The 21,271-nt window shown below is 45.3% G+C and overlaps 1 protein-coding gene across 4 annotated transcripts in view; it reads right to left on the bottom strand.

The window, feature by feature from the left end:
* Positions 1-116: 116 nt before the first annotated feature.
* LOC115154422 (misshapen-like kinase 1) overlaps positions 117-21,271 on the bottom strand; it is a 61,618-nt gene continuing 40,463 nt past the window's right edge. Inside the window, exons 12-32 of one of the 4 annotated variants that reach the window (XM_029700610.1) lie at positions 19,255-19,362; positions 18,550-18,636; positions 17,973-18,152; positions 17,523-17,693; positions 16,791-17,048; positions 10,134-10,213; positions 9,485-9,588; positions 9,250-9,350; positions 8,905-8,928; positions 8,628-8,779; positions 7,608-7,737; positions 7,312-7,428; positions 7,099-7,213; positions 6,657-6,812; positions 6,364-6,507; positions 4,468-4,602; positions 4,188-4,288; positions 3,889-4,038; positions 1,832-1,991; positions 1,582-1,721; positions 117-1,457 (exon numbers count right to left, since the gene is read on the bottom strand). In XM_029700610.1, the coding sequence (XP_029556470.1) occupies positions 1,374-1,457; positions 1,582-1,721; positions 1,832-1,991; positions 3,889-4,038; positions 4,188-4,288; positions 4,468-4,602; positions 6,364-6,507; positions 6,657-6,812; positions 7,099-7,213; positions 7,312-7,428; positions 7,608-7,737; positions 8,628-8,779; positions 8,905-8,928; positions 9,250-9,350; positions 9,485-9,588; positions 10,134-10,213; positions 16,791-17,048; positions 17,523-17,693; positions 17,973-18,152; positions 18,550-18,636; positions 19,255-19,362 (2,697 nt within the window). In that variant the 3' untranslated portion in view covers positions 117-1,373. The remainder of the gene's footprint in view (positions 1,458-1,581; positions 1,722-1,831; positions 1,992-3,888; positions 4,039-4,187; positions 4,289-4,467; positions 4,603-6,363; positions 6,508-6,656; positions 6,813-7,098; positions 7,214-7,311; positions 7,429-7,607; positions 7,738-8,627; positions 8,780-8,904; positions 8,929-9,249; positions 9,351-9,484; positions 9,589-10,133; positions 10,214-16,790; positions 17,049-17,522; positions 17,694-17,972; positions 18,153-18,549; positions 18,637-19,254; positions 19,363-21,271) is intronic. The other 3 variants (XM_029700613.1, XM_029700612.1, XM_029700611.1) reach the window with 3 other exon arrangements.

Below are 21,271 nucleotides of genomic sequence, written 5' to 3' on the forward strand. Positions count from 1 at the left end.
GAAAAGGGAACTATATTCAACTGGATAACATCCGCAAGATGAAGAAAACCTCACTTCCATTATAATATTCTTACAACTACATCTCTCCCTCTTCCAAATCCTCTATGTTCTCTTTATTACTGTGACTTCAAAGCCTTCATACTTCATCACCCCTCGACCCCCACATCTTAACAAGTCACCTCACTCCCTTCCACTGGTACATTTTACACACAACAAATTAACTTAACTCCCTTCTCCGAACAAGAACTGCACTAGAACAGCATATATATTGCAATATAACAGCAATATAACAGTAGAGATAAAAGTAAGAATACCAGTTAGGCTAATACCAAATACAGAAACCGTACAGATATCAAATCTTTGTAGCGATATTAGCGATATGACAAGAAACAAAAGTAGAAATATCTAAAGCCAGTTAGAAAGCCTCCTAAACGGTGAGGAGGTCCATCCCCGATATGTAGCAAGGGTATAATAACAGAATAGAAGGTGTAGAGCACAGCAGTGTGTTCTGTTAACTTCTCTAGATTTACTAAGGAATAGAACAATACTATGTTCACATCATAGATAGTCCATCTTCCTATGAGGTTTTTTAAACCTACATAAAAAAAACGTCAAAATAAGAAACATTAAATCAAGTTTTAATCAAACAACACTTCTTATTTTTAAACAATGAGTTGAATAATGATGTCATAGGGAATCAGAAGCTTAGCATAGTGAGTGAGCTTCTATGGTGAAGTGTTGCAACAATACTTCAAACCTCTAGGGTGTGCCAGTACAGTATATATCAGGTCCATGGTAACGCCCCAAATGAAGGTGTAATATACAGGTCTGCCAGTGACTTCAATCTACCCATGTTGTCTTCCACTTGAACATGTTAGATACTGGCTATTTACAATTCAATCTTGACTTATATTGGTTCAATCTTGCCTTCTTCCAAATGTATTTCACCAGTAAGGAATGTTTTTAACATACCTCCAATAAGAAGGAACTAACTACAGTAGTTACGACTAAACACAGGTCCACCAAGTGACTGAGGTACAATAATACAGGACAAGTATATACACAGTAGAGTAGAGATGATATTACATGAGAATCCTGTGGTGATGTCTCATAGTTAGCTACCATTTCAGAGGGAGCTCAATCAGATTAGGGGAGTCAGCAGGTGGCAGGTGAGATAGACTTTGTCGTGAAGACTTTAGGCTGGAATGGATTTACAGTAGGCTTGTGTGTGCTGTATGTGCGTGTTGTGTTTGTGTTGAGTCTGACTGTGTGGTGTGTCCTTGTAAGTGGGTGGGGGGTTTGAGTGTCTTTAGCTTGGCCTGGTGGTTTCCATACACTGACTACGGGACATAGTTGTATGGGACGATGTCGCTTCACCAGTTCATGATGCAGTTCCTGTTCAGGGTCATGAAGTAGACCTGGCTGCTGCCCCCGGAGCGCACCGAAGCAAAGAACACCTGAGATGCAAAATAGAAGATTACGACCACACACATTTAGATTGGGTACATTTCTGAATCCATGTGTGTGCATACCTGTTTGTGTGAGTGTGAATATGTGTGTGTGTCTGTGTGTGTGACCCACCTTGTCATTCCTCTCACAGAGGAACTTGAGTCTCTGGGCTCTCTTGTGCATGAAGACTCCGTCCAAGTGGCCTGTCTCTACAGCACGGATCTCTATGGCCTTCTCTCCCCAGCCCATGATCTGGTTAGAGCAGATATGTGCTGAACAGAGAGAAAGAGAGGGAGATAACTCAGAACACAGCAACTTTAAGAGGAAGTGTGTGTGTGTGTGTGTGTGTGTGTGTGTGTGTGTCTGTACACATGTGCCATACCAACGGAGGTGGGCATCTCGCCCCACTGAAGCACCACATCTTTGATGATGCGTCCGTAGGTGTTTACATAGACTCCCTCGTCCTCGTAGCACAGCAGCATCTCCATGCCATCCGAGCTGGGCAGGAACACGATGGCATGGGGCATTATCTGGCACTGGATCTGGACACACACAGAGAGAAGGAGTATAATATCTTTTGACCTAACAGTTAAATGCACTGATTCTCGCTCTGAATAAGAGTCTGTGAAGCAGTGTTGTAGTCGAGTCACTAGTCCCTACAGCTAATTCCGAGTCACCAATAGTCGAGTCACGAGTCCCTACGGCTAAGTCCAAGTCACAAACCCCTATGGCTAATTCCGAGTCACCAATAGTCGAGTCACGAGTCCCTACGGCTAAGTCCAAGTCACAAACCCCTATGGCTAATCCCGAATCACCAATAGTCGAGTCACGAGTCCCTACGGCTAAGTCCAAGTCACAAACCCCTATGGCTAATCCCGAGTCACCAATAGTCAAGTCACGAGTCCCTACTGCTAATTCCGAGTCACCAATAGTCGAGTCACGAGTCCCTACGGCTAATTCCGAGTCACCAATAGTCAAGTCACGAGTCCCTACGGCTAAGTCCAAGTCACAAACCCCTATGGCTAATCCCGAATCACCAATAGTCAAGTCACGAGTCCCTATGGCTGAAGTCTGAGTCTCAGTGTTTGAGTCCTGGTCTAAGTGCTCAAGTCTGAATTACTGGGTTTTGAAGTTCGAAGTGGTTCCGGTCTTCTCTATTTTTCTGTTACATATTTGACACGGCACCACACTCTTCGCACCATCTGCTGAAAAACTTTGGAAAGCAAAATGAATGATTCAGAGTTTGGTATTTTGGTTACTGCTGTTTTTTTGCACACTCATACTGATGGCTCGATGCTCGTCTGTTGCTAGAGATTCACGCCTCTATTGATTTAGCTCAGATTTAGTAGAAGAAATCTTCCCAGCAACAACTAGTGGCGGGCTGGTGGGAAGATTTTACTGTGAGCATTGAAGTAACGCAAAGATTTACCTCCTGTTGCCCAATGGTCATAAATGGCTGCAATATGCAATAGACTATGAAACAAATAAGTCATTCATACACAGGCTCACACATTTTATTTTAATGTAATGTTCAATAGTTATGTCAAGTCAGTAATGGATGAATGTTCTCCAGATGGAATTGGCTATTGCTCCTGTCAGATTGGCCAGACTATTACTTGCAATAATTGTAACAGGCTCTCAGCTACTTTTTTGTAAATCTCCCACTGATATTTGTGTAGGTTTTTTTAATGCAGAGTGAAATGTTAAGACTTGTCAGAACCTGGCTATAGGTTGCAGGGGGGAAATTAGGAGGGTAGAGCAAGACGACAAATTCAAAGAGCCTACTTCTCTAGAGGAGAGAGAAATAGCTAGACTGTTTTACTCTTAAACTCAATACTATGGTTTTCAATTTCGTAAAGCAGTTTGTGTTTCTTAACCAGGCAAAGCTAAATAGTAGTCTGGTGGTCACGGGGACACAGAGCCTGCCTTGCCTGTCTGCCCACACTCATTGCTTGCATCGCAGCAGCTCACCAGCTGATGTAGGCTGTGGCGCGTCCTTCCCACTGCTAGAGAACAGAACCCTTGCTGCTCTGCGCACACAGTTCTGATAATATTCTGCTTATCATAGTAGCATACTCAGTCCAAGTGAAAATACAAGTCACAAAAATGCGAGTCAGAGTCACCAATAGTCGAGTCAGAAGTCATGAAAAATCGGGACAGTCCTGGGCTCGAGTACTTCAACACGGCTGTGAAGTGACGAAAATGTATAGCTAGTAAGAAGTGGGTGAAAACTGTGAGGTTTTTACACCTGTCAAGTTTGGCCATCTAATCAATAAAACAGATTATTATTCATGTTTTGTAGCTATTTTAGGTGTAAATGTATTCTCAAGTCTATCTGATTTGGAAGAATTTGTGGGGGCTTAAGGATATTCTGCCCCCATAGTTTCTGTCTGGCCCTGTTTATCTGTGTGTGGTGTCACTAGGAACTTATCCACTTACATGCACTGGGATGTAGATGTCATAGTTGTTCCCAGAGTCAACGTCGATGGCGTGGAAGCCAGCAATGGAGCCATAGATGACCTTCAACCTCTGACCTTCCTCCACTGTGAGGTCTACCAACTGGGGCCTGTGGGGCAGGTCACCAAAGGACTAGAGGAGAGGAGAGAGAGAGATGGGAGATGGAAAGATAGAGGAGAAAGAGGGAGAACATAAGGGGTTTTGAATGTTGTTCTGGTTGACTGGCTGGGAAATAGAGCACCTGGCACTCAGAACAATAAGGCAGGAAAAGTGAGACCTACCTTGAAGGCCATGAATTTGTGATAAGGCTTGGGAGCCCAGGCGTATACCTCCACTGCATTCTTCATAGCTATCACCAAGAACTTGATCCTCTCATATTTCACTAGACACAAACAACAAAGCGGGATTAGAGCCTTTATATTATACTATAAATAAACACTACCAAGAAGGCAAAAACCATTTGTGTAAATATACATGGTTGGAAAATGCATTGATAATAGATGTACGGTTCAATAACGGGTCACATCACTGTTACCCTGTCTCCGTCCTTCCTTTACTCACCCACTTTGTAGTGGACACATCCCTCCATCTCCCCTACGGTGGTCCAGCCCTGCTTCTTCTCCACCTCCGGGTCATTGTGGAGGATCTTGTTCCTCAGCCAGGCCAGGTAGTACACACGCACCTTGTTCTTCTTACCTGGGACGGACACACACACACACACACACACACACACACACACACACACACACACACACACACACACACACACACACACACACACACACACACACACACACACACACACACACACTAAGAGGTTATACAGTGGATAAGAAAAGGGGCTGAGTAGCAACAGATGGAGTTTGTGATGCACAGGTCCTTGTCAAATCAAATCTAATCTTATTGGTCACATACATGTTTGTGTTCCTAGCTCCAACAGTGCAGTAATATCTAACAATTCACAGTAGTATCTAACAATTCACAACCATGCACACAAATCTAAAAGTAAAATAATGGAATTAAGAAATATATAAATATTAGGACGAGCAATGTCGGAGTGGCACTGACTAAAATACAGTATATACATATGAGATGAGTAAAGCAGTATGTAAACATTATTAAAGTGACTAGTGTTTCATTATTAAAGTGGCCAGTCTATGTATATGGGGCAGCAGCCTCTAAGGTGCAGGGTTGAGTAACCGGGTGGTAGCCGGATAGTGATGGCTATTTAACAGTCTGATGGCCTTGAGATAGAAGCTGTTTTTCAGTCTCTTGGTCCCAGCTTTGATGCACCTGTACTGACTTCACCTTCTGGATGATAGCGGGGTGAACAGGTAGTGGCTCGGGTGGTTGCTGTCCTTGATGATCTTTTTGGCCTTCCTGTGACATCGGGTGCTGTAGGTGTCCTGGAGGGCAGGTAGTTGCCCCCGGTAATGCATTGTGCAGACTGCACCACCCTCTGGAGAGCCATGCGGTTGCTGGTGGTGCAGTTGCATACCAAGTGATGATACAGCCCGACAGGACGCTCTCAATGGTGCATCTGTAAAAATTTGAGTGTTGTTGATGACAAGCCAAATTTCTTCAGCCTCCTGAGGTTGAAGAGGTGCTGCTGCGCCTTCTTCACCACACGTCTGTGTGGGTGGACCATTTCAGATCGTGAGTGACGTGTACGCCAAGGAACTTGAAGCTTTCTACCTTCTCCACTGCGGTCCCGTCGATGTAGAGAGGGTGCTTCCTCTGCTTTTTCCTGAAGTCCACGATCAGCTCCTTTGCTTTGTTGATGTTGAGGGTGAGGTTATTTTCCTGGCACCACTCAGCCAGGTCCCTCACCTCCTCCCTGTAGGCTGTCTCGTCATTGTTAGTAATCAGGCCTACTATAGTTGTGTCGTCTGCAAACCTGATGATTGAGTTGGAGGCGTGCATGGCCACACAGTCATGGGTGAACAGGGAGTACAGGAGGGGGCTGAGTACACACCCTTGTGGGGCCCCTGTGTTGAGGATCAGTGAAGTGGAGGTGTTGTTTCCTACCTTCACCACCTGGGGACGGCCAGTTGCACAGGGCGAGGATCAGACCTAGGGCCCTGAGCTTGATGATGAGCTTGGAGGGTACTATGGTGTTGAAGGCTGAGCTATGGTCAATGAACAGCATTCTTACATAGGTATTCCTCTTGTCCAGATGGGATAGGGCAGTGCGCAGTGTTATGGAGATTGCATCGTCTGTGGATCTATTGGGGCGGTAAGCAAATTGAAGTGGGTCTAGGGTGTCAGATAAGGTGGAGGTGATATGATCCTTAACTAGCCACGGGTGTATTCAGTTGAAATGAAACGTTCAGAACGTTGCAGATAGAAAGGCAAAATGTAGAGCTAACAGATTCTATCTGAGGATTTTGTGACGTGGCACTATCCTGAACAGACCCCAGGTCAGAGTGTGTTCAAGTCCTGAGCAGTACTAATCACCTGATATGGTGATGAGCAGGTTCAGTCCCTCCAGGACATCCATTTGTTGAAACCTGCGGGAATTGATGAGGGGGTAGACCTTCCCCTGACCACTACGGTCCAGCAGCTTCAGACCATTCTCTGTCCCCACCAGCAGGTTCACACCTGGGAATCACACACAGATACAAATATCCCCAAAATGCAATCAAATCAGGACCTACAGGAAATATGTAAAAGATGTGATACTCATGGTGGAGGGAATAAAATGATTAGAGTGCGGGCTATAGCTTAGACCAGCGTGCCGTCTGTCTCACCCCAGAGAGCAGCACAGAGGATCTCAGAGTTGAACCTCTTCTTGTACTTGCGGATCTCGGGGGTGTCGCTGTGGGGGCGTGTGTTGGTGGGGTTCACGTTCACCATGGAGCCTTTCCTCACCTCCATCTTCAGCTGCTCAAACCTGGAGCCCAGGCCTGGACACAGCAGGAGGGAGGCAGAGAAGCAGGCAATGTTTAGAGGGAAGAGGAGAGAGAACTTCCTTAAGGGAATGATATTGAATCAAGCTACTGTGGGCAAATGCTGCCCTCCTGCTGTGAGACATTTCCATGACTCAGATTTACTAACAGCAGTAAAGTAAAATATGCTGGATTGTGAGCCGAGTAATGAAGCTAGAGACTAGAATAGGGAACTAAGGAATTGAGGGTGTTTAGGGGAACCTCATTTAACCTCTTGATAATGAGACATTCTGTCTGTACTTACTGCCCACAGAGATGGCATCCGCAGTGTCACCTGGTGGTTGGTACATGCCCAGGTCAACAAAGGTGGTGAAGGAGGACTTGCCACTTGACGCCTTGACTAGACCCCTGGACTGATACTGAGGGAAACAGGAAGGAAGGGAGAGAATGGAGTTTTGGGCAGAGAACTATGTCCATGATTGTACTTGTATTCGGGGAGACAGTCAGAGAGACTCACATCATAGACAGAGTCTTTCCCAGGGGAGGAGTGGGAGGCGGAGTCAGTGGGGGAGTGGGAGGGCTGCACCACATCAGGCAGGTTGGTGTATCCATTGTGGCTCCGCTTCTCTGGTGTCTGCCGGGCAACGGGGACAAACCAGTCACAATGGCCCAACACAACCTCCTACATAAGAGTAACCTGACCACCCACACACATTTACACAACTCCACACACATGCATGTATACATATGTGTGTTTAATACAGATGACTTCTCTCTAGTCCAGTAGGCTACTTCCTGAAAGACATAACTCACCCTCTGCACCAGCATGGTCTGGTCCCTGTAGACTCCAGCCTGCCCCTCCTCCCCTCCCTCGCCCTCCTCCTCCTCCTCCTCCTCATGAACCACCATGGTGTTGACCGAGTCAGTGTCGGCATCCCGGGGACTAAAGACAGACAGGAGAGGATGTCAAGGAGGAAGAAACAGAGGAAAATGACAGAACAGCAGAGGATATGAAGTAGACAGGAAAATGAAAGAAGGGAAGGTGAGGGTGGCGGTATAAAGAGGATAAGAATGGGCTTTCAATGTCATTATTCACACGAGAGGCAGTCTCTCCTTTCAATGTCATTATTCACACGAGAGGCCGTCTCTCCTTTCAATGTCATTATTCACACGAGAAGCCCTCTCTCCTTTCAATGTCATTATTCACACGAGAGGCCGTCTCTCCTTTCAATGTCATTATTCACACGAGAAGCCCTCTCTCCTTTCAATGTCATTATTCACACGAGAGGCCGTCTCTCCTTTCAATGTCATTATTCACACGAGAAGCCCTCTCTCCTTTCAATGTCATTATTCACACGAGAGGCCGTCTCTCCTTTCAATGTCATTATTCACACGAGAAGCCCTCTCTCCTTTCAATGTCATTATTCACACGAGAGGCCGTCTCTCCTTTCAATGTCATTATTCACACGAGAAGCCCTCTCTCCTTTCAATGTCATTATTCACACGAGAGGCCGTCTCTCCTTTCAATGTCATTATTCACACGAGAGGCCGTCTCTCCTTTCAATGTCATTATTCACACGAGAAGCCCTCTCTCCTTTCAATGTCATTATTCACACGAGAAGCCCTCTCTCCTTTCAATGTCATTATTCACACGAGAGGCCGTCTCTCCTTTCAATGTCATTATTCACACGAGAAGCCCTCTCTCCTTTCAATGTCATTATTCACACGAGAAGCCCTCTCTCCTTTCAATGTCATTATTCACACAAGAAGCTGTCTCTCCTTTTTTCTCCTTCCTGTTTGTCAGTGTGTGTGTTCTCCCACCCTGGTACTGACCGGTCTGTAGGGCTGTCCTCCTCCTCATTCCCCTCTCCACTCTCACTCTCCTCACTGCTCTCACTGCCTTCTGAGGATGAGGAGTAGTCATTGGCCTTCACTGGAGGTCTGGGCTGCTCCTCAGGACGCTCCTTAGCATACAGCCCATGGTCCTGAACACACACACGACAGGTTTTACCAGCATACTAGGACTATGACAGGCATGTGTAACTTAACACAGCAGCCTGACATAGTGAAACCAATACTTGTGTATCACAGCACACACACAGATACTTACCTCTCCTATAGCTCTCTTGTAACTCTGTGCATAGGAAGAAGCAGTGGACAAACAGGGAAGTGAGCGGTGTAGGAAGAGAGAAAAAGTGCAGAGAATAGGATATGAAAAAAGGAGAAACTGTTAGTGTAGGAGTCAATATCCAGAAAAATATCTGCTGTAGGGATTGGGGAGTGAGTGCAGGTGTTACAATAGTGCAGAATAGTCAGTGAAAATACATTTTAAAAGTGATAAGCTGAAAAGAAGAAGCGTGTGAACAGCTGATAAATGGGAAGGGTCTGTAAAGTGTCTGAATATCCTTCATGCAGTGTTCACCGTGAGGGGGTTTTACAGGTGAGGGGTACTTACAGCAGGGCGACTGGGGCGGGATGACGTGCGAGACTCCCCTGGCTTGTGCCCCGTCATGCGCCCGTCATGGCCTAGTATGGGGGAGTCTATTTTGGAGGAGCCTGAAACCAACATTCTGAATGTCACCATGGAACTGCTAACATCATTGCTGGGGCTTGCTTTCATTCCATAAGAGGGATCAACAGAAAGAGAAAGAGATAGATAAGCAGAGTCACAGAGAATGTGATCGACTCACTGAGTATCCGGTGCCTCTCCAGAGAGCCAGTCTGGGGTAGATTGGATACGAGGTTCATGCTATCTCCTCTCTCCCAGCGGTCGTTGCGGCTGAGGTCTGGGTTGCTGTTACAAGGAAGAGATAAGATCAGTTATTAAGCCTCAGCAGTGAATATCATAACTCTGTCATGATCTACCATCATCCATGGGTCATGATTGGAATCAGAATAGTCTTCTGACATGTTTAAAATGTGAATGTATTGCCAAATGAGCTCATGAGTGAGACAGGGAGTAAAAGTGACTTATTGTTTGGTGCTTTAGATTATCATCAGCTGAGTATTTAGACAAATCATGATTTTGCGGAGGTGTTGTTTAGTGGGGACAAATTTTCGGCATAATTCTCTAAAACACTGCTTACCCGCTAAATAGTTCCATTGAAAACATCGCCAGATACCTCCATGTTAGCATGTAGTGCATAAAATATGAATAAACACGTGCCCTTTCTGAAGAGGGAGGGAGGAACTGGGAACAGGCTTTGGCAGAGGGAGGTATGGACTTCGTTAAGACAGATTGGAAAGTGTTTGCCGCCAAAACCTAAATCAAGAAGCGGGAGATTTGGTTCTAGGAGCCGGAATTAGAATGAGTAGCTTAGATGTGTCCGTCTGAGTTACCTGGCTCTGACTGGATGCCTGATGCCAGATGATAGGTTGGTGTTGAGAGCTGTGGCAATGGAGGCGGTCCTCTGGGGAATCTGCGAAAGATGGAGAGATATCCGACATTACTAAATACACTATATGACCAAAAGTATGTGAACATCTGCTCGTCGAACATCTCATTCCAAAATCATCGGCATTAATATGGACTTGGTCGCCCCTTTGCTGCTATAACAGCCTCCACTCTTCTGGGAAGGCTTTCCACTAGATGTTGGAACATTGCTGAGGGGACTTGCTTCCCCGCAGTGCCAGACCTCACTGATGTTGGACGATTAGGCCTGGCACGCAGTCTGCATTCCAATTCATTCTAAAGGTGTTCGATGGGGTTGAGGTCAGGGCTCTGTGCAGGCCAGTCAAGTTCTTCCACACCGATCTCAACAAACCATTTCTGTATGGACCTCGCTTTGTGTACGGGGACATTGTCATGCTGAAACAGGAAAGGGCCTTTTCCAAACTGTTGCCACAAAGTTGGAAGTACAGAATCGTCTAGAATGTCATTGTATGCTGTAGCATTAAGATTTCCCTTCACTGGAACTAAAGGGCCCTAGCCCGAACCATGAAAAACAGCCCCAGACCATTAGTCCACTTCCAAACTTTACAGTTGGCACTATACTCTTCTGGCATCCGCCAAACCCAGATTCGGCTGTTAAACTACCAGATAGTAAAGCGTGATTCATCAATCCAGAGAACGCGTTTCCACTACTCCAGAGTCCAATGGTGGTGAGATTTACACCACTCCAGCAGACGCTTGGCATTGTGATCTTAGGCTTGGAAGCTCCCGACGAATAGTTATTGTGCTGACGTTGCTTCCAGAGGCAGTTTGGAACTCGGTAGTGAGTGTTGCAACCGAGGACAGACAATTTTTACGCACCACACGCTTCAGCATTCGGAGGTTCCATTCTGTGAGCTTGTGTGGCCTACCACTTCACGGCTGAGCCGTTGTTGCTCCTAGACGTTTCCACTTCCAATAACAGCACTTACAGTTGACCGGGGCAGCTCTAACAGGGCAGAAATTTGATGAACTGACTTGTTGGAAAGGTGGCATCCTATGATGGTGCCATGTTGAAAGTCACTGAGCTCTTCAGTTAGGCCATTCTACTGCCAATGTTTATATATGGAGATTTCATGGCTGTGCGCTCGATGTTATACAGGTCAGCAACAGGTGTGGCTAAAATAGCCGAATCCACTAATTTGAAGGGGTGTCCACATACTTTTGTATATACAGAACCAGTCAAAAGTTTGGACACACCTAAACATTCAAGGGTTTTTCTTTATTTTAACTTTTTTTTTGTATTTATTTCACCTTTATTTAACCAGGTAGGCCAGTTGAGAAGAAGTTCTCATTACAACTGTGACCTGGCCAAGATAAAGCAAAGCAGTGCGACAAAAACAACACAGAGTTACACATGGGATAAACAAAAGTACTGTCAATAACGCAATAGAAAATCTGTATACAGTGTGTGCAAATTAAGTAAGGAGGTAAGGCAAAAAAAATAGGCCACAGTGGCGAAGTAATTACAATTGAGCAATTTACCCTGGAGTGATATATGTGCAGATGAGGATGTGCAAGTATAAACACTGGTGTGCTAAAGAGCAGAAAAAAAAAGAAAAAAAAACTTATGGGGATGGGGTAGGTAGTTGGTTGGATGGGCTATTTATGGATTGGCTGTGTACAGCGATCGGTAAGCTGCTCTGACAGCTGATGCTTTAAGTTAGCGAGGGAGATATAAGTCTCCAACTTCAGTGATTTTTACAATTGGTTCAAGTCATTGGCAGCAGAGAACTGGAAGGAAAGGCGGCCAAAGGAGGTGTTGGCTTTGGGGGATGACCAGTGAAATATACCTGCTGGAGTGTGTGCTACGGGTGGGTGTTGCTATGGTGACCAGTGAGCTGAGATAAGGCGTAGCTTTACCTAGCAAAGATAGATGACCTGAAGCCAGTGGGGGTCTGGCGACGAATATGTAGCGAGGACCAGCCAACAAGAGCATACAGGTCGCAATGGTGGGTAGTATATGGGGCTTGGTGACACAACAGATGGCACTATGATAGACTGCAACCAATTCGCTGAGTAGAGTGTTGGAGGCTATTTTGTAAATGACATCGCCGAAGTCAAGGATCGGCAGGATAGTCCGTTTTACGAGGGTATGTTTGGCAGCATGAGTGAAGGAGGCTTTGTTGCAAAATAGGAAGCCGATTCTAGATTTTTTGGATTGGAGATGCTTAATGTGTGTCTGGAAGGAGTTAACAGTCTAGCCAGACACCTAGGTATTTATAGTTGTCCACATATTCTAAGTCAGAACCGTCCAGAGTAGGGATGCTAGGCGGGCGGGCAGAGATCGGTTGAAGAGCATGCATTTCGTTTTACTAGCATTTAAGAGCAGTTGGAGGCCACGGAAGGAGTGTTGTATGGCATTCAAGCTCGTTTGGAGGTCTGTTAACACAGTGTCCAAAGAAGGGCCAGATGTATACAGAATGGTGTCTTCTGCGTAGAGGTGGATCAAAGAATCACCCGCAGCAAGAGTGACATCATTGATATATACAGAGAAAAGAGTCGGCCAGAGAATTGAACCCTGTGGCACCCCCATAGAGACTGCCAGAGGTCTGGACAACAGGCCCTCCGATTTGACACACTGAACTCTATCTGAAAAGTAGTTAGTGAACCAGGCGAGGCAGTCATTAGAGAAACCAAGGCTATTGAGTCTGCCGATAAGAATACGGTGATTGACAGAGTCGAAAGCCTTGGCCAGGTCGATCAACAGGGCTGAGGTGCCTGTCACCAGCTCGGAAACCGGATTGCATAGTGGAGAAGGTACGGTGGGATTCAAGATGGTCGATGATCTGTTTGTTCACTTGGCTTTCGAAGACTTTAGAAAGGCATTTTAGAATAATAGTGACGACATCAAAACTATGAAATAACACATATGGAATCATGTAGTAACCAAAAAAGTGTTAAAGATGAACATGTGTTGGGGTTGACATTCATATACAAGGATTATACTCAAATTTTTACCTCAACATTGGGTGAAACAAACAATAACCTAAACGTAGGCTAATTTTGCTGGGGGGCAAGAAGGAGATGTGGGATCTTTCTCCCACGTATTTCCATGGCAATTCCATTGTTTTGGTCGAGTTCGATTGACCTCTTTACCGCATGTATAGATGCACGTTCATGTCATCGTCACCAATCAACTGCATTACAGTTAAAAACGACTGACTACCACCACTGTATGCTGCCTATGCTACCAGCTTATACGAACGAGAGTTAGCATTTAGCAGTCACTTCTTCTAAACCTGAAAAGAAACTTCTAAATGTTATGCAGTGAAAACTGTCAAATCTGACTTTAGTAACCACATTGTGGGCCTGTTACAATACATCAATCATGATGGATGACGAATAGTCACATTGTTAAATCTGATTTGCTAATGTGCACCAATGCGAAGTCCTTCTATCCCCCACGGTCTGCGTTCCATTTGCCTCTACCACATGTACACTAGGTGTACAAAACATTAAGTACATCTGCCATTTTCAGGTAGATCAGCTTTAATATTGCAGATAGATTGTAGCTCTCATCATTGTAATTGTCTGCATCATTTCCATTCCCCTGTATATTTTTTTGTAAATATACAGTACCAGTCAAGATGACACACCTACTCATTCAAGGGTTTTTCTTTATTTTTACTATTTTCTACATCGTAGAATGATAGAGAAGACATCAACACTATGAAATAACACATATGGAATCATGTAGTAACCAAAAAAGTGTTAAATCAAAATATACTGCTAAAAAAAAATAAAGGGAACACTTAAACAACACATCCTAGATCTGAATGAAAGAAATAATCTTATTAAATACTTTTTTCTTTACATAGTTGAATGTGCTGACAACAAAATCACACAAAAATAATCAATGGAAATCCAATTTATCAACCCATGGAGGTCTGGATTTGGAGTCACACAAAATTAAAAGTGGAAAACCACACTACAGGCTGATCCAACTTTGATGTAATGTCCTTAAAACAAGTCAAAATGAGGCTCAGTAGTGTGTGTGGCCTCCACGTGCCTGTATGACCTCCCTACAATGCCTGGGCATGCTCCTGATGAGGTGGCGGATGGTCTCCTGAGGGATCTCCTCCCAGACCTGGACTAAAGCATCCGCCAACTCCTGGACAGTCTGTGGTGCAATGTGGCGTTGGTGGATGGAGCGAGACATGATGTCCCAGATGTGCTCAATTGGATTCAGGTCTGGGGAACAGGCGGGCCAGTCCATAGCATCAATGCCTTCCTCTTGCAGGAAGTGCTGACACACTCCAGCCACATGAGGTCTAGCATTGTCTTGCATTAGTAGGAACCCAGGGCCAACCGCACCAGCATATGGTCTCACAAGGGGTCTGAGGATCTCATCTCGGTACCTAATGGCAGTCAGGCTACCTCTGGCGAGCACATGGAGGGCTGTGCGGCCCCCAAAGAAATGCCACCCCACACCATGACTGACCCACCGCCAAACCGGTCATGCTGGAGGATGTTGCAGGCAGCAGAACGTTCTCCACGGCGTCTCCAGACTCTGTCACGTCTGTCACGTGCTCAGTGTGAACCTGCTTTCATCTGTGAAGAGCACAGGGCGCCAGTGGCGAATTTGCCAATCTTGGTGTTCTCTGGCAAATGCCAAACGTCCTGCACGGTGTTGGGCTGTAAGCACAACCCCCACCTGTGGACGTCGGGCCCTCATACCACCCTCATGGAGTCTGTTTCTGACCGCTTGAGCAGACATGCACATTTGTGGCCTGCTGGAGGTCATTTTGCAGGGCTCTGGCAGTGCTCCTACTGCTCCTCCTTGCACAAAAGGGGAGGTAGCGGTCCTGCTGCTGGGTTGTTGCCCTCCTACGACCTCCTCCACGTCTCCTGATGTACTGGCCTGTCTCCTGGTAGCGTCTCCATGCTCTGGACACTACGCTGACAGACACAGCAAACCTTCTTGCCACAGCTCGCATTGATGTGCCATCCTGGATGAGCTGCACTACCTGAGCCACTTGTGTGGGTTGTAGACTCCGTCTCATGCTACCACTAGAGTGAAAGCACCGCCAGCATTCAAAAGTGACCAAAACATCAGCCAGGAAGCATAGGAACCTGCAGAACCACTCCTTTATTGGGGGTGTCTTGCTAATTGCCTATAATTTCCACCTGTTGTCTATTCCATTTGCACAACAGCATGTGAAATGTATTGTCAATCAGTGTTGCTTCCTAAGTGGACAGTTTGATTTCACAGAAGTGTGATTGACTTGAAGTTACATTGTGTTGTTTAAGTGTTCCCTTAATTTTTTTGAGCAGTGTATATTTTAGATGTTAGATTCTTCAAAGTAGCCATCCCTTGCATTGATGACAGTTATGCATACTCTCAACCAGCTAGCTTAAGGAATGCTTTTGCAACAGTTTTGAAGGAGTTCCCACATATGCTGAGCACTTGTTGGTTGCTTTTCCTTCACTCATCCCAAACCATCTTAATTGGGTTGAGGTTGGGCGATTGTGGAGGCCAGGTCATCTGATGCAGCACTCCCCCTCTTGGTCAAACAGCCTTTACACAGCCTGGAGGTGTGTTTTGGGTTATTACCCTGTTGAAACACAAATGATAGTGGGACTAAACGCAATCCAGATGGGGTGGCGGATTGCTGCAGAATGCTGTGGTAGCCATGCTGGTTAAGTGTGCCTTGAATTCTAAATAAATAACACAGTGTCACCAACAAAGCACCTCCAAACCATCATGTGGAGATCATCCGTTCACCTACTCTGCGTCCTCTTCTTATTGGTGTCCTTTAGTACTGGTTTCTTTGTAGCAATTCAACCATGAAGGCATTATTCACGCAGTCTCCTCTGAACAGTTGATGTTGAGATGTGTCTGTTACTTGAACTCTGTGAAGCATTTATTTGGGCTGCAATCTGAGGGGCAGTTAACTCTAATGAACTTATCCTCTGCAGCAGAGGTAACTCAGGGTCTTCCTTTCCCGTGGCGGTCCTCATGAGAGCCAGTTTCATCATAGCGCTTGATGGTTTTTGTGACTGCACTTGAATAAACATTGAAAGTTCTTGAAATGTTCCAGACTGACTGATCTTCATGTCTTGTAGGAATGGCGGACTGTCGTTTCTCTTTGCTTATTTGAGCCGTTCTTGCCATAATATAGACTTGGTCTTTTACCAAATAGGGCTATCTTCCGTATACCACCCCTACCTTGTCACAATACTGATTGGCTGAAACGCATTAAGAAGGAAAGAAATTCCACAAATTAACTTTTAACAAAGCACACCTGTTAATTGAAATGCATTCCAGGCGACTACATCATGAAGCTGGTTGAGAGAATGCCAAGAGTGTGAAAAGCTGTCATCAAGGCAAAGGGTGGCTACTTTAAAGATTCTCAAATATAAAATATATTTTGATTTGTTTTACACTTTTTTGCTTACTACATGATTCCATATGTGTTATTTCATAGTTTTGATGTTTTCACTTTTATTCTACAATGTAGAAAAGAGTAAAAAAATGTTTTAAACTTGAATGAGTAGGTGTGTCCAAACCTTTGACTGGTACAGTATATCTAAAAGACTAAAACCAGCAGGTGGCCTCTCACCTTGGGCGGCTGTTCGATCTCCGGCAGGCGGATCCAGGGGCCGCGGTCCTCCCTTTTGCGAGGCTGTGGGGCGGGGCTCTCGGAGGTGGGATCAGAGTTCTGTCGGACCAGCTCCCTGGAGTGGACGGGGCGGGGGGTGGGGGAGGGGTCCTGGGTGGGGAAGGCGGACATGGTCTTAGTGGGCTGGTCACACAGGGACTGGGAGCGGGGGACAGGGGCAGCGTAGGGCTTCAGCGGGACCAAGTGGGCCATCTGGAACTGCAGGGGTGCAGCAGTGAGGAAGGAGGGAACGGAGGAAGTGAGTATGGAGGTGGAGGACAGCGCAGGGTCAGGTAGTAAGAGCAAGCAAAATAGAGTGATAGGACGGAGGATTGTGCAGGGCATATAGGGATTTTTGCCATTTTATGAAATTAGGGAAATAAGACGATATGAAAGCAATAAGAAGGGAAAAGGGTGGGTCCAGGAGGAGGAGAGGGGAGAAAAGGAAGGAAAAGAAGATTGCAAATAAATAAAGGTAAAATAAACATTATTAGACAGGGGGTAATGCAGTCCAAGGAAAAAGACATAGGGAAGGAAAGAACATCAAATTTTTCTCTCAACTTTGACACATTGCAGTCTCCATTGTGATAAACCAGTATTTCAACAACATGCCTACACTATATTGTAACAAGGGAAACATATTAATAAAGTACACACAAATATATTCCCAGATGAACAAACACCAACACACACCTTGCCCTGCCCCCCCTGAGGCTCAACAGGCCGCTGCATAGGCGGGGTCTGAGCAGCCTGGCCCCCTCCGGATTGGCTGATGGAGTCAGAGCGTGATTGGATGGCAGTGTCAGAGACAGTGTTGCAGATTTTGGGGGAGCCCTGCCTGTTGAGCTTACTGCGCTCCTCCACCTGAGACAGAGGAAAATGGAGGAAATAAGGGGAGAAGTGATGGGGGGAGAGGGAGGGAGAGATGTCGAATCAGACTAACTTTCAGGAAAAAATATGACACTTAAGGTGATACTGCATAACTGCTTGATGCTAGCTTGTTACAGGGTAATTGCTGAATATATTCCTCTGGTATTACTCTAGGTTATAAAACCCTATTTAATGAAAGGTGTGGTCGATAAGGTTATTTAAGTTGAAGTTATAGCACGTTCCACTGTTCATGTCCGTGTGGCATTATTGTACCTCTCGGGCCCATGCAGGCTTATTGTTGGGCTCCACGTTCTTGCTGTAGTGGTAGAGGGGCTGGGGCTTCTTGTCCTGTTGCTGCTGCTGCAGGGACACCAGGTAGGCATGTTCCTGCTGCAGCTGCCTCTGCAGACGCTCCGACTGCCTCTGCTCCTCCAGCTGCTTACGCTTGTATTCCTGCACACACCATCATTTTTTAGGCCTTTTCTAGGCACTTTTCTAGGCCTGAGCATGGCTAGTACACCCCTTTGACATGCCCCCCAAACAGACACAATCCTACATACAAAGATGGGGACATCATGCAGGGTATACATAGACAAGGGCCTTATTCTCAGAGTTCTCTCAATGATTCTCTAGTTCTCTCAAGAAATGTTTTCGTAAAATAAAGAAGCAAAATACAGTACGTTAGTGCAAACCGTCAAACTGGAATTTTGACGCCTCTAGTGGTGAGAGGTGTGAAGTGCCAGTAGGAGGAGGAGGGTAAGGTAAGCAGTATGCCCTGCAGGCAGAGGTAGGGGTAGACTAGGGCTGAGGAGAGGAGGTGACTGCAGGATAAAGGAAGGAAGAGAGTTACCATGAGCAGTGCCTGCTCCTGAAGCAGCTGCTGCTGAAGGATTTCTAACTGCCGCTGTTCCTCCTCTAACTTATGTCTTATGAACTCCTGAAGAGAGAGGTGGAGGAGGGGTGAAGAGGGAAAGGAAAGACAATGGAGAAGAAGAGGATAGATATAAATAGACCACGATGTAGGGGGGAAATTATGACTGTCATACACTAGTTAGTACACAGCCTTAGTGATTTGTCATGGCTTTAAAATGCTACAGGTAAACTAAACGCTACTGATAAAAAGGTATTAGCTTTTGCAGTTTGAGTGTTAGCCTCTACAATACAAATCCATATAAATTGCATCACTTCTTCATTTAGGACTCGATGCAGGTTAGTTATCGCTTAGAAACGGGCAATGGTAGGAGAGTTAAACGGTTTATGGAGAAAAGGAGACTAGGAGAATTGATTATAAAACGTAGGTTGACTGTGATATAATGCCAGTCGCAGTGTTACGAAGGTAGAGCAGAAACGAAGCAAAAGAGAGACGCAGAAACTGAGCTCACCCACAGAAAACTCATCTCTGTATAAATACTCTAATTTAGATCCCTGCTGCCATGGCAACCAGCTCACGGACATTCCACAGCCAGAATGGCTTGCAGTAGCCTGCAGAGTAGGCTACGCCCACACCTCTCCACAATTGGCTGATTGTGCTCCTGCGCTTCTCGTGGTTGGTTACCTGCTCCCTCTCGGCCAGCCTCCTATCCTCCTCCCTCCTTATATCGTCAAGTCTCCGATGGGGGCCCTTTTCTTGCTGTCTCACCATCTCTCGCTCTTTTCTCTGTTGCTGAGAGGGATGACAGGAGAGAGAGGGAGAGAAATGAGTGTGGAAGCCACTTTTGCATATTATGTTATGGTTATAATGGATGCCTTACTTTTGCATAAAGCGTTTGTTTTCTTCCTCCACTGTGAGAGGAAATAAAAGGTGTGAAAGAGCAAGCGAGAGAGAAAGATCGGGAGGAGGGGGGAGATGTTGGTTGTGAGTCACACATGTACCGCCAGCCACTGCAGCCCTGCTCATCTTCTGAGACTGACCTGCTCCCTGATTCAAACACTTGGCCAGTTGTTCTTTTAAACCTTTACCGGTCTCTCCTTATAAAACATTTTTATTATTATTAAAAACTTAAATTCCTACTACTAAGAACTCAAACACAAACTATCAATATGTTTATTTTTTTTCAACTTGATGTTTATTTAAGAAATAACAGATCTCTACCAGGCGGTTGAGAAGTCAGAATACAGCCATAGCAGCAATGCCATACATGCGGTAAATGTCTGCTAAACACTGACTGGTTCATTTAAGCTAGTTAACATACAGAATTCAGTGGTGGTAGTTAGTCGTTTTGAACTGTATTGCAGTTGATTGATGACATGAACATGTGTTGGGATTGACATCCATATGCAAACATTATACTCAAATGTTTACCACAACATTGTGTGAAACACAAACAATAGCCTAAACGCAGGCTAATTTTGCTGGGGGGCAAGGAGGAGATTCAGTATCTTTCTCCAACGTGTTTCCATGGCAATTCCATTGTTTTGGTCGAGTTTGATTTTTTTTTATACCTTTATTTAACTAGGCATGTCAGTTAAGAACAAATTCTTATTTACAATGACAGCCTAGGAACAGTTGGTTAATTGCCTTGTTCAGGGGCAGAACGACAGATTTTTACCTTGTCAGCTCAGGTATTCGATCTTGCAACCTTTTGGTTACTGGTCCAACGCCGCTTTACCGCATGTATAGATGCATATTCATGTCATCGTCACCAATCAACTGCATTACAGTTAAAAACGACTGACTACCACCACTGTATGCTGCCTATGCTACCAGCTTATACGAACGAGAGTTAGCATTAAGCAGTCACTTCTTCTAAACCTGAAAAGAAACTTCTAAATGTTATGCAGTGAAAACTGTCAAATCTGACTTTAGTAACCACATTGTGGGCCTGTTACAATACATCAATCATGACGGATATCCACTTTGTTAAATCTGATTTGTTAATGTGCGCAAATCCGACGTCCTTCCATCCCCCACGGTCTGCGTTCCATTGGCCTCTACCGCATGTACCCTACAGTAACTGTACAAAACAAGTACATCTACCCATTTTTTGGGGGGGGGGGGGGTGTAGATCAGCTTTAATATTGCAGATAGATTGTAGCTCTCATCATTGTAATTGTCTGCATCATTTCCATTCCCCTATATATTTTTGGGTAAATATACAGTACCAGTCAAGTTTGGACACACCATCTCATTCAAGGGTTTTTCTTTATTTTTACTATTTTCTACATTGTAGAATAATAGTGAAGACGTCAAAACTATGAAATAACACATGTAGTAACCAAAAAGTGTTAAATCAAAACATGAGATTCTTCAAAGTAGCCACCCTTTGCCTTGACGACACAGTCTTTCATGAGGTGTCACCTGGAATGCTATTCCAACAGTCTTAAAGAAGTTCCCACATATGCTGAGCACTTGTTGGCTGCTTTTCCTTCACTCTGCGGTCCAACTCATCCCAAACCATCTCAATTGGGTTGAGGTCGGGTGATTGTGGAGGCCAGGTCATCTGATGCAGCACTCCATCACTCTCCCTCTGGAGGTGTGTTTTGGGTCATTGTCCTGTTGAACAGCAAATTATAGTTCCACTAAGCGCAAACCAGATGGGATGGCATATTGCTGCAGAATGCTGTGGTAGCCA

This window comes from Salmo trutta, chromosome 19 (assembly GCF_901001165.1).
Source record: "Salmo trutta chromosome 19, fSalTru1.1, whole genome shotgun sequence".
NCBI classification, from domain to species: Eukaryota; Metazoa; Chordata; class Actinopteri; order Salmoniformes; family Salmonidae; genus Salmo; species Salmo trutta.